The 13,107-nt window shown below is 44.1% G+C and overlaps 1 protein-coding gene across 1 annotated transcript; it reads right to left on the bottom strand.

Moving 5' to 3' along the window:
* Nucleotides 1–652: 652 nt before the first annotated feature.
* Nucleotides 653–9,859, bottom strand: LOC141083286 (prostaglandin-E(2) 9-reductase-like). Its single transcript, XM_073567465.1, has 9 exons — nt 9,660–9,859; nt 9,415–9,582; nt 9,071–9,187; nt 8,863–8,940; nt 6,555–6,677; nt 6,365–6,474; nt 5,980–6,145; nt 1,556–1,635; nt 653–1,172 (listed from the first exon to the last, which is right to left on the bottom strand). Exons 1-9 carry the CDS (start codon nt 9,744–9,746, stop codon nt 1,130–1,132), a joined length of 972 nt encoding a protein of 323 aa, XP_073423566.1. The 5' UTR covers nt 9,747–9,859; the 3' UTR covers nt 653–1,129.
* Between the last annotated feature and the right edge of the window lie 3,248 nt (nt 9,860–13,107).

The raw sequence follows: 13,107 nt of genomic DNA on the forward strand, positions 1-13,107 counted from the left end.
GAAGGCTAATAGTGGGCAACCAGGTAAGTGGTTGGGGCTAATGGGAATTCCTCTCTTCTACTCACTGGTGGCTGGAAATAGAAGCTGCAGACTGCTGCCTGAGGTGAGATGCTCATCTTGCCTAATGGAAGATGCAGTCATGCTCGGCTCTCCAGCTGAGGTCCTGAGAGTTCACTGCATAGCATCAGGACACATCCTAACTGAGCCCAACTTACACAGGTTACGCAGCCTCTATACAGTGAAGAAAATTGCATCTATAGATATGCCAGCAAGTCATGTTCAGGGTTAGAGTTAGGGTTAGGGTTGGGGTTAGGGTTATACACTTGACAGCATGGGCAACATCTCGGTCCTCCTGGACCTGTTAGGAGAAGTGTGGTGGTTGCTCAGTGGAGAGGTTCCCAGTACACTCAATGCGAATGTGTCTCTCCAGACCACACAACATAATAACGTAGAGTGTAAAAAAATAAAGACGCTTATTACTCATACCTCAACCACCCTCATCTTCTCACTAATTCAGCTAGTTTTCATTCACACACCACGGCTCTTTGATGCGCCGTGTGTCCCGTCAAACTCACAATATCATGACGCCTGTAGGACACACAAGGCATTGTAAGCGTTGGGTCATGTGGTCGAAAGGCGAGGGCTAGGAGAGTTGAGTACTAATATTTTTACATTTTATTTATTACGCTACAATTGATTTGCAGAACAAATTTCTTGGCCTAATTTGAGCAAATTGACAAAATTGAAATTTGGAAACATCCAGCTACCTGAAGCTTCTTCTGCCAGGTGAGGACGTTCTGGTGGCTCAGCCTCCGGTTGTCTACGAAGCTTTTATCGCATTAGTATTTGATGTGATTTATTCCCCGGTTTCAGGAAGGAACGGCGCTCCATCACGCTACGTGCTCCCTCCAAATTTTCATTTTGACTCACCAACATATTGGTTTAAATAAAGATAACGTCACTTTATTGCTTTCCTTCTGGTAGGCCGTACAGTAAATTTCCCGCAGTCATGTATTTTAGCTTTAGTGGTTTCTTTATTACATTTGCACCATTCAGATACTTTCTTGTCCTTCATGTAGATAAGTCGGAGAATATTTTTATGGCCTCGGCACCGCCAAATAGAGGTGTTTTAGTATTCTTCATGGAATGGAAATTTGGGGTGATCCTTCCACCTGCAAAATCAGAAAGAATAAAGTTACACACCAAGCATACACATCTCGTGACATTGTGTTGCAAAATCATTTTTTTATGTTTCCAAGCTGATAATCTTGCGCCATAGATTTAATAATATGTCGAACCGAGAGCAAAAATAAGGGAAGAGAAATCTGGATTCGCCAGCCAGATTTTTTTCCACTTTCTTCATTATGTAAGATATCTGGCAGAAACCTTATACTTCTCACAGTCACAAAAGATGTTCTCATTCCTGCAGAAGATCTGGGTGGAGGAACGCCAAAAACGTCCTCTCCGCGTCCCTTCTTTACCCCCGTCGCCCTACTTTCTCTTAGACCAATCCAGGTGATCTATGGCGGTAATATTTAGGCTGTCCTCCACTTACTTGTGATCCACATAGCGTCTGTTCTGGTTCAGTTCATTCAGAGGTTTCATTTCCTCCTCGCTCAACTGGAATTTAAAAACCTAAAATTGCAATCACCAAAGACAGAAGTCAACTTTTCCGAATGCAAAAAGGACGATTGAAAGGTCACAATTCTCGAAATATGGCAAGAAACTAAATTTGTCAAATCTATCATTTTATGTAGACAGCTCCCATGCAGAGTTATGTGCGTTACATGGCTACAAATCACAAACCCTGTGTAAATTATCAAGAAAATAGATTAGAGCAGGGTATGCTAATGGCACGGAGACACACCGCTACAGTGCACAGCTCCACGGCTCTTGTTGACGGCTGTATGTACGTCTGGGTCATTGTGACCTCGATGTGGTCTGAACCTAATCATCTTTTTGAGAATTTGAATGGAAACTAGACCCCACAAAACAACTTTATACGGCTCAGTTTTGTAGTGATGTCGAGGAATTCTTCGGCAGATAACGATTTAAAGTGTAACCGTCGTTTTAATCTTTATTTTGTAAATCCATTATACATATGAAAATAAGAAACTTTGTCATATATTTTATCAGGGAAATCTGTTTCTATCTTTCTGCTCCTGGACTAATCTTTCATTCTCAATTCAGGAATAAAATCTGTATTCAGTGGAGACAGGAGATAGGAGATGATGTTTGGTGCTTGTAAAATTTTATGTAGAGGGGAGGAGCTTAAGGCGGACACAGGGACACAGACATTCTAGGAAGCAGGCTAGAGGCAGATACCAACATTCTAGGGAGGAGCTGGAGGCTGACACAGACATTCTAAGGAGGAGATAGAGGCAGACATAGACATTCTAGGGAGGAGCAAGAGGAGGACATAGACATTCTAGGGAGGAGCTAGAGGCAGATACAGACATTCTAAGGAGGAGATAGAGGCAGACAGACATTCTAGGGAGGAGCTAGAGGCAGACACAGACATTCTAGGGAGGAGCTAGAGGAACACACATACATTCTAGAGAGGAGCTAGAGGAACACACATACATTCTAGAGAGGAGCTAGAGGAACACACATACATTCTAGAGAGGAGCAAGAGGAGGACACAGACATTCTAGGGAGGAGATAGAGGCAGACAGACATTCTAAGGAGGAGGTAGAGGCAGACACAGACATTCTAGTGAGGAGCTGGAGGCAGACACAGACATTCTAGGGAGGAGCTAGAGGCTGACAGACATTCTAGGGAGGAGCCAACATCACGAAACAATCACTGACCTCAGGGAGACCAGTCAAAGAAAACACTGCAGAAGCCGGCAAAGGCGCTCAATCAGTGAAATCCTAGGTACATTGCTCCTTGGGAAATACGAATATGCAAATAAAGTCCATGGAGCCTCACTTAAGAGTCTCAAACACGGGACTAGCCAGATCTTTCTCCAGGGAAGGACCCAGCCAAGGAGTGGCTCCTTTCGGAAACCACCATTACCACCATATTAAGTGGCCCTTTGAGTCAATATCCAGCTCTTTACGAGTTTACAGATATGACAAGGGAAATACCAAGGCCAGGTATCCATCCACAGACAGCTGTTTCGGGGGTGTTGCCCCTCATCAGTGTGGAGTAGGATTCTGGCTAGGTGGGAGCAATGCCTAGTAGACCAACACCACGAAACAAATCACTGACCTCAGGGAGACCAGTCAAAGAAAACACTGCGGCAGCCGGCAAAGGCGCTCAATCAGTGAAATCCTAGGTGCATTGCTCCCTGGGAAATACGAATCCTACTCCACACTGATGAGGGGCAACACCCCGAAACAGCTGTCTGTGGATGGATACCTGGCCTTGGTATTTCCCTTGTCATATCTGTAAACTTGTAAAGAGCTGGATATTGACTCAAAGGGCCACTTAATATGGTGGTAATGGTGGTTTCCGAAAGGAGCCACTCCTTGGCTGGGTCCTTCCCTGGAGGAAGATCTGGCTAGTTCCATGTTTGAGACTCTTAAATGAGGCTCCACGGACTTTATTTGCATATTCGTATTTCCCAGGGAGCAATGCACCTAGGATTTCACTGATTGAGCGCCTTTGCCGGCTGCCGCAGTGTTTTCTTTGACTGGTCTCCCTGAGGTCAGTGATTGTTTTGTGATGTTGGTCTACTAGGCATTGCTCCCACCTAGCCAGAATCCTACTCCACACTGATGAGGGGCAACACCATGAAACAGCTGTCTGTGGATAGATACCTGGCCTTGGTATTTCCCTTGTCATATCTGTAAACTCGTAAAGAGCTGGATATTGACTCAAAGGGCCGCTTAATATGGTGGTAATGGTGGTTTCCGAAAGGAGCCACTCCTTGGCTGGGTCCTTCCCTGGAGAAAGATCTGGCTAGTCCCGTGTTTGAGACTCTTAAATGAGGCTCCACGGACTTTATTTGCATATTCTAGGGAGGAGCTAGAGGAACACAAAGACATTCTAGGGAGGAGAAAGAGGAGGACATATACATTGTAGGGAGGAGCTAGAAGCAGACAGACATTCTAGGGAGGAGCTAGAGGAAGACACAGACATTCTAGGGAGAAGCTAGAGGAAGACACAGAGATTCTAGTGAGGAGTTAGAGGCAGACACAGACATTCTAGGGAGGAGTTAGAGGCAGGCACAGACATTCTAGGGAGGAGCTGGAGACAGACAGACATTCTAGGGAGGAGCTAGAGGCACATACAGACATTCTAGGGAGGAGCTAGAGGCACATACAGACATTCTAGGGAGGAGCTAGAGGCAGATACAGACATTCTAGGGATGAGCTAGAGGAAGACAGACATTCTAGGGAGGAGCTAGAAGAACACAGAGACATTCTAGGGAGGAGTTAGAGACAGACAGACATTCTAGGCAGGGGCTAGAGGCAGACACAGACATTCTAGAGAAGAGCTAGACGAAGACACATGTATTCAATTTCCACTGAAACGATAGATACACTTCTTCATAGAACTTTATCAGCACCAACTGTCAACTCTGATCTCAGTAATGGGAATAACTGTAATTCACTAAAGAAAGATTAAACCTGAGAATTGAGAATTTTGATAATGAAAGATCAGTCCAGATCATACTGTTCATTTCTGAAAAAAAATAATTTACTCTTTAAGAAATAGATTCCTCTTGTAAAATAAAAACGCCTTGTACTCATCTCCCGAAGTGGTGAAGTTCCAGCGATGTCATTTAAGCCCTGCAAGCAGCCCAATAGCGGCCTATGAATGGTCTCAGGGTTCACGAGACAATGTCATGTGAGTTCTGATATTGCTCTGTGGGAGGTGGGAAAATGGTATTATTATTTTGTATGGGGGATTACATTTAAAAAGGAATTATCCACATAGTGGACAACCCCTTTAACTGCGAATATCTCAGGCTGGGTAGAGAACATTGTAAAACCCTTGGTGAGGCGCACGCTTGGTTTTAGCTAGGATACCATGAACATTTTCTGCAAACTCACAGCCCTGCATCCACTCCCTGAGGACACAATATTCGCCAACATGAGATTGTGCTTGCTGTATGCCAATACTTCCTTTAAAAAAAATAATCAGGTCACAGAGCAGAGCACATCCAGCAACTAATAAGGTCTGTGTGCCATCATAATTACTTCTCCTTTTGGGAAAAAAATTTATATGGGCATCATCATGGCAGCAAAATGTTTCCACGATATGCCAACTGGTTTATGGCTAAACTAGAGGAGGACATTTTATCATATTTCAAGTATCTCCAGAACAACCACAACTCTCATATAAACAGCCACTGAACGTAAGTAATCTCCTTGTCAGACACGTCCTCTCATCACCATCAGAGCCGGGCACATTCCCCTGTAAAAGTAAAAAATTCAGGACTTGTACCCATATTTTATCAACAATCACAGTCCACACACCCAACACAAGACTATAAGATCCTTCTCATATACATCCTCCAATGTGGTGTACATGATACAGTGTACAAGGTGACCCCTGAAGAAGCCTATACTGGCGAAACTAAACAAAAACTACAAATGAGGAGGAATCGTTAAGGAATTAGTTGGACACATCTGATTGATGTTTTCAAAACCCATGGGTCAAGTATTGAGAAACAAACAAACCATACATGCCGTAAACTAAAACATGTGAATAATATGGGTCCTGTCTTTTATTGGACGTTCAACCTTGAAGAGTCTTACAGTACAGAAGGGTGTGGAGAATTTCCAAGGAAAACGGAAAAAACTTCAAATATTCAGAGGAGGAGACTTGGGGCAAACAAGTCCATATAGTGGATCCGTCATCTGAGAATGGTCACTTTCTTTTTGTGTTGGGTACCATTTTGGTTGACCGATAGGGTTGTTTTTGATGGTGGAAAAGCTTATGTATGAACACAAAGATGGAGACATGTTGCAGTAAACCATCTTCACTGGACCACCTTCTAACTTCTCAAGATTCTGACTCTCTTACCTCAAGATTCTGCTTGATCCTTTCAGGATTAAAACTCTTAGCAAGAACTACAATCCCTCTCTGCAGCAAGTGTCTCATTGCCACCTGGGCAGGAGTTCGGCCATGTTTTTTCGCAATTGCATTGAGCACAGGGTCCTCCAGCAGGAATGGAGCAGTCTGGTCAATCCTGAAAGAGTGAAGTTACAACAAAGACAATCGTAGACAGCAGGCTAAATTAAGGAGGCTACACTAAAGGCGACACGGTGCCTTCTGGTTCCGCTTTGGTATGAAGCCAAGGATTGGAGAAAAAGGCTACAAGTTTTTGGTCAGCAGTCATAAATGTGACTATGGATTGATCAATTCTCAGAGATTATTTCCTTCAAGAAGGTGATATGTCACTTCTTACCAGTTCACATCACGAGTCGAGCCCAGCACCCCGAATGCCACAAGGACTATGTTGTGCGACTTGCAGAACTCCAGGAGCTTAGACTGATTCATGTAGATGTGACACTCAACCTGAAAATGGACAAAACGTCTCTCATGTGTGGGGAGGCACAGGGTAGAGATCCAGGAGAGACAGAATATTTCTACATTACCTGGTTGCACACAGGTTTGTATCTCAGTCCCGGCATATTAAGAATAAGTTCCAGTTGCTTGTGGTTGAAGTTGGAGACGCCTATAGATCTGACCAGTCCGGATTGCTTACAATCCTCCATAGCCTAAAAGTAAAAAAAAAAATAATGTGTCGCCCATTGCTGAATTATAAAAGGAGTGAGGGATTGAAAATTCCAAATTGTCTATACAGCCCCTATACAAACCAATCTGTCTCCATGGCAACAGACTACAAACACATTTTGTGTAGTCGGATCACATTTCCCTTTGTCTGTTCTTACGTCTGGCTACCATACATTCATTAGACTTAAATGACGTTAGATTGGAAGAGATGGAAGAGAACTTGACTGTACGATCAGATCAGAAAGGGTTGGTGTTATGTTACCATGGAAACACATGGGCATGTAAAGGAGCTGTATGCACAAAACGGTACAAGATTTTTAATGAAGGATGGTTACAAAATTTCTTCATTTTTCATTTAAGATGCCTTGGAACAGAAGGAAAAGGAATGTAAAGTTGAGAATAGACTTCGAGTCTATATGTATCTATATAGTGTTCATTCTTACAGCAGCGTTTAAAAGTTTGGGCACCCCTGGTCAAAATGACTGTTATTGTGATCAGTTAAGCAAGTTGAAGATGAAATGATTTGTACAAGGCCTAAAGTTACAGATGACACACTTCCTTTGTATTTTAGTCATATATATATGTATATAAATATATAATTACAAAAAGGAAAATGAGCCGATACAAATATTTGGGCACTCTTGAAGATTTGAGGGCTCAGATAACTTTGACCAAGGTCTCAGACTTTAATTAGCCCGTTAGGGTTATGGCTCGTTCACTGTCATCATTAATAAGGGCCTGGTGATGCAAATTTCCCAGCTATATAAAAACACAGCCTCCTCTAGCCCTGTGCCAAAAACAGCAGCCATGGGTTCTTCTAAGCAGCTGCCTAGCCCTCTGAAAATGGTGGAGGCCCACAATGCAGGAGAAGGATATAAGAAGATAGCAAAGTGTTGTCAAGTTGCCCTTTCCTCAATTCGAAATGTATTTAAGAAATGGCAGTTACCAGGAACAGTGGAGGTCAAGATAAGATCTGGAAGACCAAGCAAATATTTCTGTGAGAGCTGCTCGTAGGAATGCTAGAGAGGCAAATTGCTTTACTGCAAAGGACGTTCAGAAAGATATAGCAGACTCTAGAGTTGTGGTACATTGTTCTACTGTTCAGAGACAGCTGCACAAATATGGCCTTTATGAAATATTCATAAGAAAACCTCTCCTGTGACCTTGCAAAAAATACAGTTTAAAAAGTATGCAAAAGAACATCTAAACAAGCCTGTAGCATTTTGGCAACAAGTCATATGGACAGATCAGGATAAAATAGAACTCCTTGGCCACAATGATCAAAGATATGTGTGGAGAAAAAAGGGCACAGAATTTCAGGAAAAGAACATCTCACCAACCATTAAGCATGGGGGTGGATCAATCATGCTTTAGGGTTGTGTTGCAGCCAATGGCACGGGGAACATTTCACAGGAATGGATTCAATGGAATTTCAACAAATTCTTGTTGCAAATATAACACCATCTGTGAAAAAGCTGAAGGTGAAAAGAGGAAGAGGATGGCTTCTACAAATGGATAATGATCCTAAACACACCAAAATCCACAATAGACGACATCAAAAGGCGCAAGCTGAAGGATTTACAATGGCCCTCACAGTCCCCTGATCTGAACATCATTTAAAATCTGTGGCCAGACCTCAAAATAGCAGAGGATGGAAGACGACCCGGGAATCTCACAGAACTGGAGGAATCCTCCAAGGAAGAAAGGAGGAAAATCCCTCAAACACAAGTTATAAGAATATTGTCTGGCTGCAAAAAGTGTTTACAAGCTGTGAGGCTTGCAAAAGGGGGCGCTAATAGGTACTAACCATGTAGGGTGTCCAAACTTTTTTTACCTTAAATACAAAGAAAATCTATTTAGGCCTTTTAGAGATCATGTCACCTTCAACTTGCTTAACTTGTCACAATAACATTAATTTTGACCAGGGCTGCCCAAACTTTTAGACCCAAGGAATATGATAAAAACACAATAAGATGGGCATTAAACATTTGATTTCAGCATGTATGGTGGAGAAATTATCACTCAAGTAGAAATAAACCAATGCTAGAGCCACTCGTAAATGCTAATGTCACCAGTGTTAAATAGGACGTCTAGGTGGCTTCAAAGACTGGTTGATTCCTCTACAAAGTTTAGTTCCCTGTTTTGGGATTTTAGGATAAGTCTCCATACCTTCCAGGTGTCTCGAATATCAGTATTGTGATAAATCACTTTTCCATTTTCATCTGTTGGAAGTAAATCATCACCGGGCTTAAAAACGAGAGAAAGAAAGTAATGGAAATTTAGTAGACCAGAAGACAAGCTGGATCGTCCTTCTAGCCTCACAGAAAATTTAGGCTGTGACCTGGTTATAAAATGTTGTTGGGGGTTATATACTGACCTTGAGTTCGACAGGAGTATGAATAAGAAAGAGGTCTAAGTAATTCAGACCTAGGTTCTTCAAGGACTTCTCAAGAGCAGGACGGACCAACTCCGGGGACTGATAGGTGCTCCACAGCTAGAAGAGTAGAAAACCCCAAAAATGTAAACTAAATTACAGGCTATTTGAGGGTCTTTGGAACGGAGGATGATGGATAACAGTGGGGTGGCCATTAGTGGTTGCCACCGGGCATCTGTAACTTGTTATAAAACACCAAGATAAGGGTTGAAGAAGACAACTCAACTAATGTCGCAAGCTTTACCAAAACCAGTGCCTCTACATGGAAAGAATATCAAAGCAAATACCTTGGTAGTGCAGAAGACGTCTTCTCTCTTGACCGTCCCATCTGCGATCTTCGCATTAATCGCTCTTCCTACCTCCACCTCATTGCAGTATACGAATGCCGAGTCGATGTGTTGATATCCAACCTCAAGGGCGATCTTCACGGACTCTTCCACCATAGATTTGGGGAACTATAAGCAAGGTCATAAAATAATGACACTGTGCAATTCATGGCTCAGACAGTAACCCTAGACTTGTAGCCATTTACCTCCTGTGGGGCATATGTACCGAGTCCAACCACTGGTATCTTGTGCCCATCATTCAGTGTAATTCGTGAATGTTTTGTGAGCGCCATAATGCTAATTGTAGCTCAGATCTGACCACAAGTTCCTCCAGATAGTGTTGAGTTGCCCAGCAGCTCTCCTCTTCCTTTTGAAGCTCACTTAGAAAACTCCAGTTATATTCAGTTCTCTATGTTTGCATAGTGGGCTAGAAAGGGTGTGGAAACATAACGATTAGAAAAAGCTTAGAGGTGCCAGCAAGCCAGAGTGACGCCCTGTGAAAACATGCCCGTTGTACTCTAACACTTTCAACTGTCCAGAAATTACAATGGAACAGTGAGACTTCTGCAGATGAACGAGCATTTTGCTCAATTGTCAGATGAATTGCGACATGTTTGCAAGGGTCGATGAATGGGAAGGAGTGTTTCTTATGGGCACTCATTTGTCAATTATCGGCCAGTAAAAGAAGAAGCAGGCAAATGGGGTGATGAGGGTTGTTTGGCAGGTGCTACATGGTGATTGCCCCTGGTCAGGAGAATATCACGGGTCTAGAAGGCTGGTTTGGGTGGGCATGTAGCCTACAGAAAAAGCTCATCGTGCTGTGGCTCAGCGTAGTTAGTATCCTATTCACATTGCTGCAACGAGAACTGGTGGGTAAACGGACAGTCACCTCTTTTTCATCCTCTTACCAAGTTGCCCGTTGAAACTGAATTTGAATAATGAAATATTGGGCTCAGAAACAATATTTGTGGATGTCTTAGAGGCAGGAGGAAAAAAGGCCCCGTTACACACAACGATATTGTGAATGATATCGTTGCAACGTCGCCAGTTTGGTGACATTGCAGCGATGTCAAAACGACATCGTTGTGTGTGACACATAGCAACGATCAATGGTCAGTTGGCTGATCGGTAATCATTACCTAATGGTCTGGGCCATAAATCTATCGTTGGTCTCCCGCTGGGCAGCACACATCGCTGCGTGTGACAGCGAGAGACCAACGATCAGCGAGCTCCCAGCGCCATACAGCAGACGCTGGGAGCTGGTATCCAGGGTAAACAGCGGGTAACTAAGAGCCGCGCGGCGCTTAGATACCCACTGTTTACCCTGGATACCAGCGTGCTCACTGGTCCCGATCGGGTATCCAGGGTAAACAGCGGGTAACTAAGAGCTGCGCGGTGCTTAGATACCTGCTGTTTACCCTGGATACCAGCGTGCTCACTGGTCCCGATCGGGTATCCAGGGTAAACAGCGGGTAACTAAGAGCTGCGCGGTGCTTAGATACCTGCTGTTTACCCTGGATAACAGCGTGCTCGCTGGTCCTGATCGCTGGTGAGTCTGTCTGTGTGACAGCTCACCAGCGATCAGCTAACTATGTCCCAGCGATCCCATCCACGTCGGATCGTTGGTGGGATCGCTGGGACATTGAAGCGTGTAACGGGGCCCTAAGGCTAAAGTCCTTATGTTTGTTGTCCAGCAAGTCATGGTGAAACATCCAGAGACAGGGGGTGGAAAATCATATGAGGTAGCTGTTCATGACCTACAACAGGACTGTAAAGAGCCAGCTTCTGTTCTCCCCTCAAAGCGGCTGCCAGGAGGCAGATTACACACAGTGTGAAGACTCTGCTCTTGCTTTCCTCTCACTGAGCCAACCAGGAGGCAGAGCGTACACTGAGAAGACTCTGCTCTTGCTTTCTTGTCACTCTAGCTGCCAGGAGGCAGAGCGCACACACTGTGAAGACTCTCCTCTTTCTTTCTTGTCACTCTTGCTGCCAGGAGGTAGAGTGCACACACTGTGAAGACTCTGCTCTTGCTTTCTTCTCACTCTAGCTGCCAGGAGGCAGAGTGCACACACTGCGAAGACTCTTCTCTTGCTTTCTTCTAACCATAGCTGCCAGGAGGCAGAGTGCACATACTGTGAAGACTCTTTTCTTGCTTTCTTCTCACTCTAGCTGCCAGGAGGCAGAGCGCACACACTGTGAAGACTCTCCTCTTTCTTTCTTCTCACTCTTGCTGCCAGGAGGTAGAGTGCACACACTGTGAAGACTCTGCTCTTGCTTTCTTCTCACTCTAGCTGCCAGGAGGCAGAGTGCACACACTGCGAAGACTCTCCTCTTGCTTTCTTCTAACCATAGCTGCCAGGAGGCAGAGTGCACATACTGTGAAGACTCTTTTCTTGCTTTCTTCTCACTCTAGCTGCCAGGAGGCAGAGCGCACACACTGTGAAGACTCTCCTTTTGCTTTCTTCTCACTCTAGCTGCCAGGAGGCAGAGCGCACACACTGTGAAGACTCTCCTTTTGCTTTCTTCTCACTCTAGCTGCCAGGAGGCAGAGCGCACACACTGTGAAGACTCTCCTTTTGCTTTCTTCTCACTCTAGCTGCCAGGAGGCAGAGCGCACACACTGTGAAGACTCTCCTCTTGCTTTCTTCTAAACCTAGCTGCCAGGAGGCAGAGTGCACATACTGTGAAGACTCTTTTCTTGCTTTCTTCTCACTCTAGCTGCCAGGAGGCAGAGCGCACACACTGTGAAGACTCTCCTCTTTCTTTCTTCTCACTCTAGCTGCCAGGAGGTAGAACACACACTGTGATGACTCTGCTCTTGCTTTCCGATCACTGTGGTTCTTTTTTAAGCCCTTTGAGCTATTCGTATTTAGTCTTAAAAAAAAACCTTTCTAAGATTGAATTGTATATGTTAACATCGCCCTACTGGAACTATGACGGATAGAGGTGGTGCTCACTTCTGACCCAAACAAAAAGAGAGAAAAAAGAAAAAAAATGTACTAATTTTCAAAAATTCTTGTAATCATTCACTTGCATTTATGTCCCACAACTTGTATGTTGTGTGTGCCAGTTGCAGCAATCCTACTCCTTCTTTACGTTGACACCTTCTGCATTCTGAGCTGGGTATTTTTTGCTATGCGGACTCCATAGTATCATGATAATATATGCTCTCCCCTTCCTTTCTTTACTGATGATGCCTACAATGAGATCATGTCTTCCACCCACCCCAAGTCTCGAAGAGTGGGCCACGAGTTGCGGTAGCTGAAATAAATTGGTCCCGGCGAAGTCAGTCCCAATCCAACCCCATGGACTTCTGCAACATTGTTTTGCTTTCCCACTAACTACAAGTAAAAAATGTGGAGAGCAATGGATAAGGGTCAAGTATACACTACTCAGCATATGATATGAGGTGCGCCTGCAAGAGTTATTTTATCTCCTCTCACTCAAAATTCAACCTCTGTTCTAGGCTATAAAGTGATCATAAATCACACCCCGACACAGTTCACACACCCCGGTTATGTAACGCGCTGCCACCACTCATCAAACACAGGGGCTGATGAGTCCCCAAAATATGTTATTCTCAGACAACCAAAAAGGCCACACACTCTCTGAAAGGCTACGGATTCTTTAGAGCAATCAAGGATCAAACTGATT

This window comes from Dendrobates tinctorius, unplaced genomic scaffold (assembly GCF_039654945.1).
Source record: "Dendrobates tinctorius isolate UK_male_01 unplaced genomic scaffold, ASM3965494v1 ptg000020l, whole genome shotgun sequence".
Classification (NCBI taxonomy): Eukaryota; Metazoa; Chordata; class Amphibia; order Anura; family Dendrobatidae; genus Dendrobates; species Dendrobates tinctorius.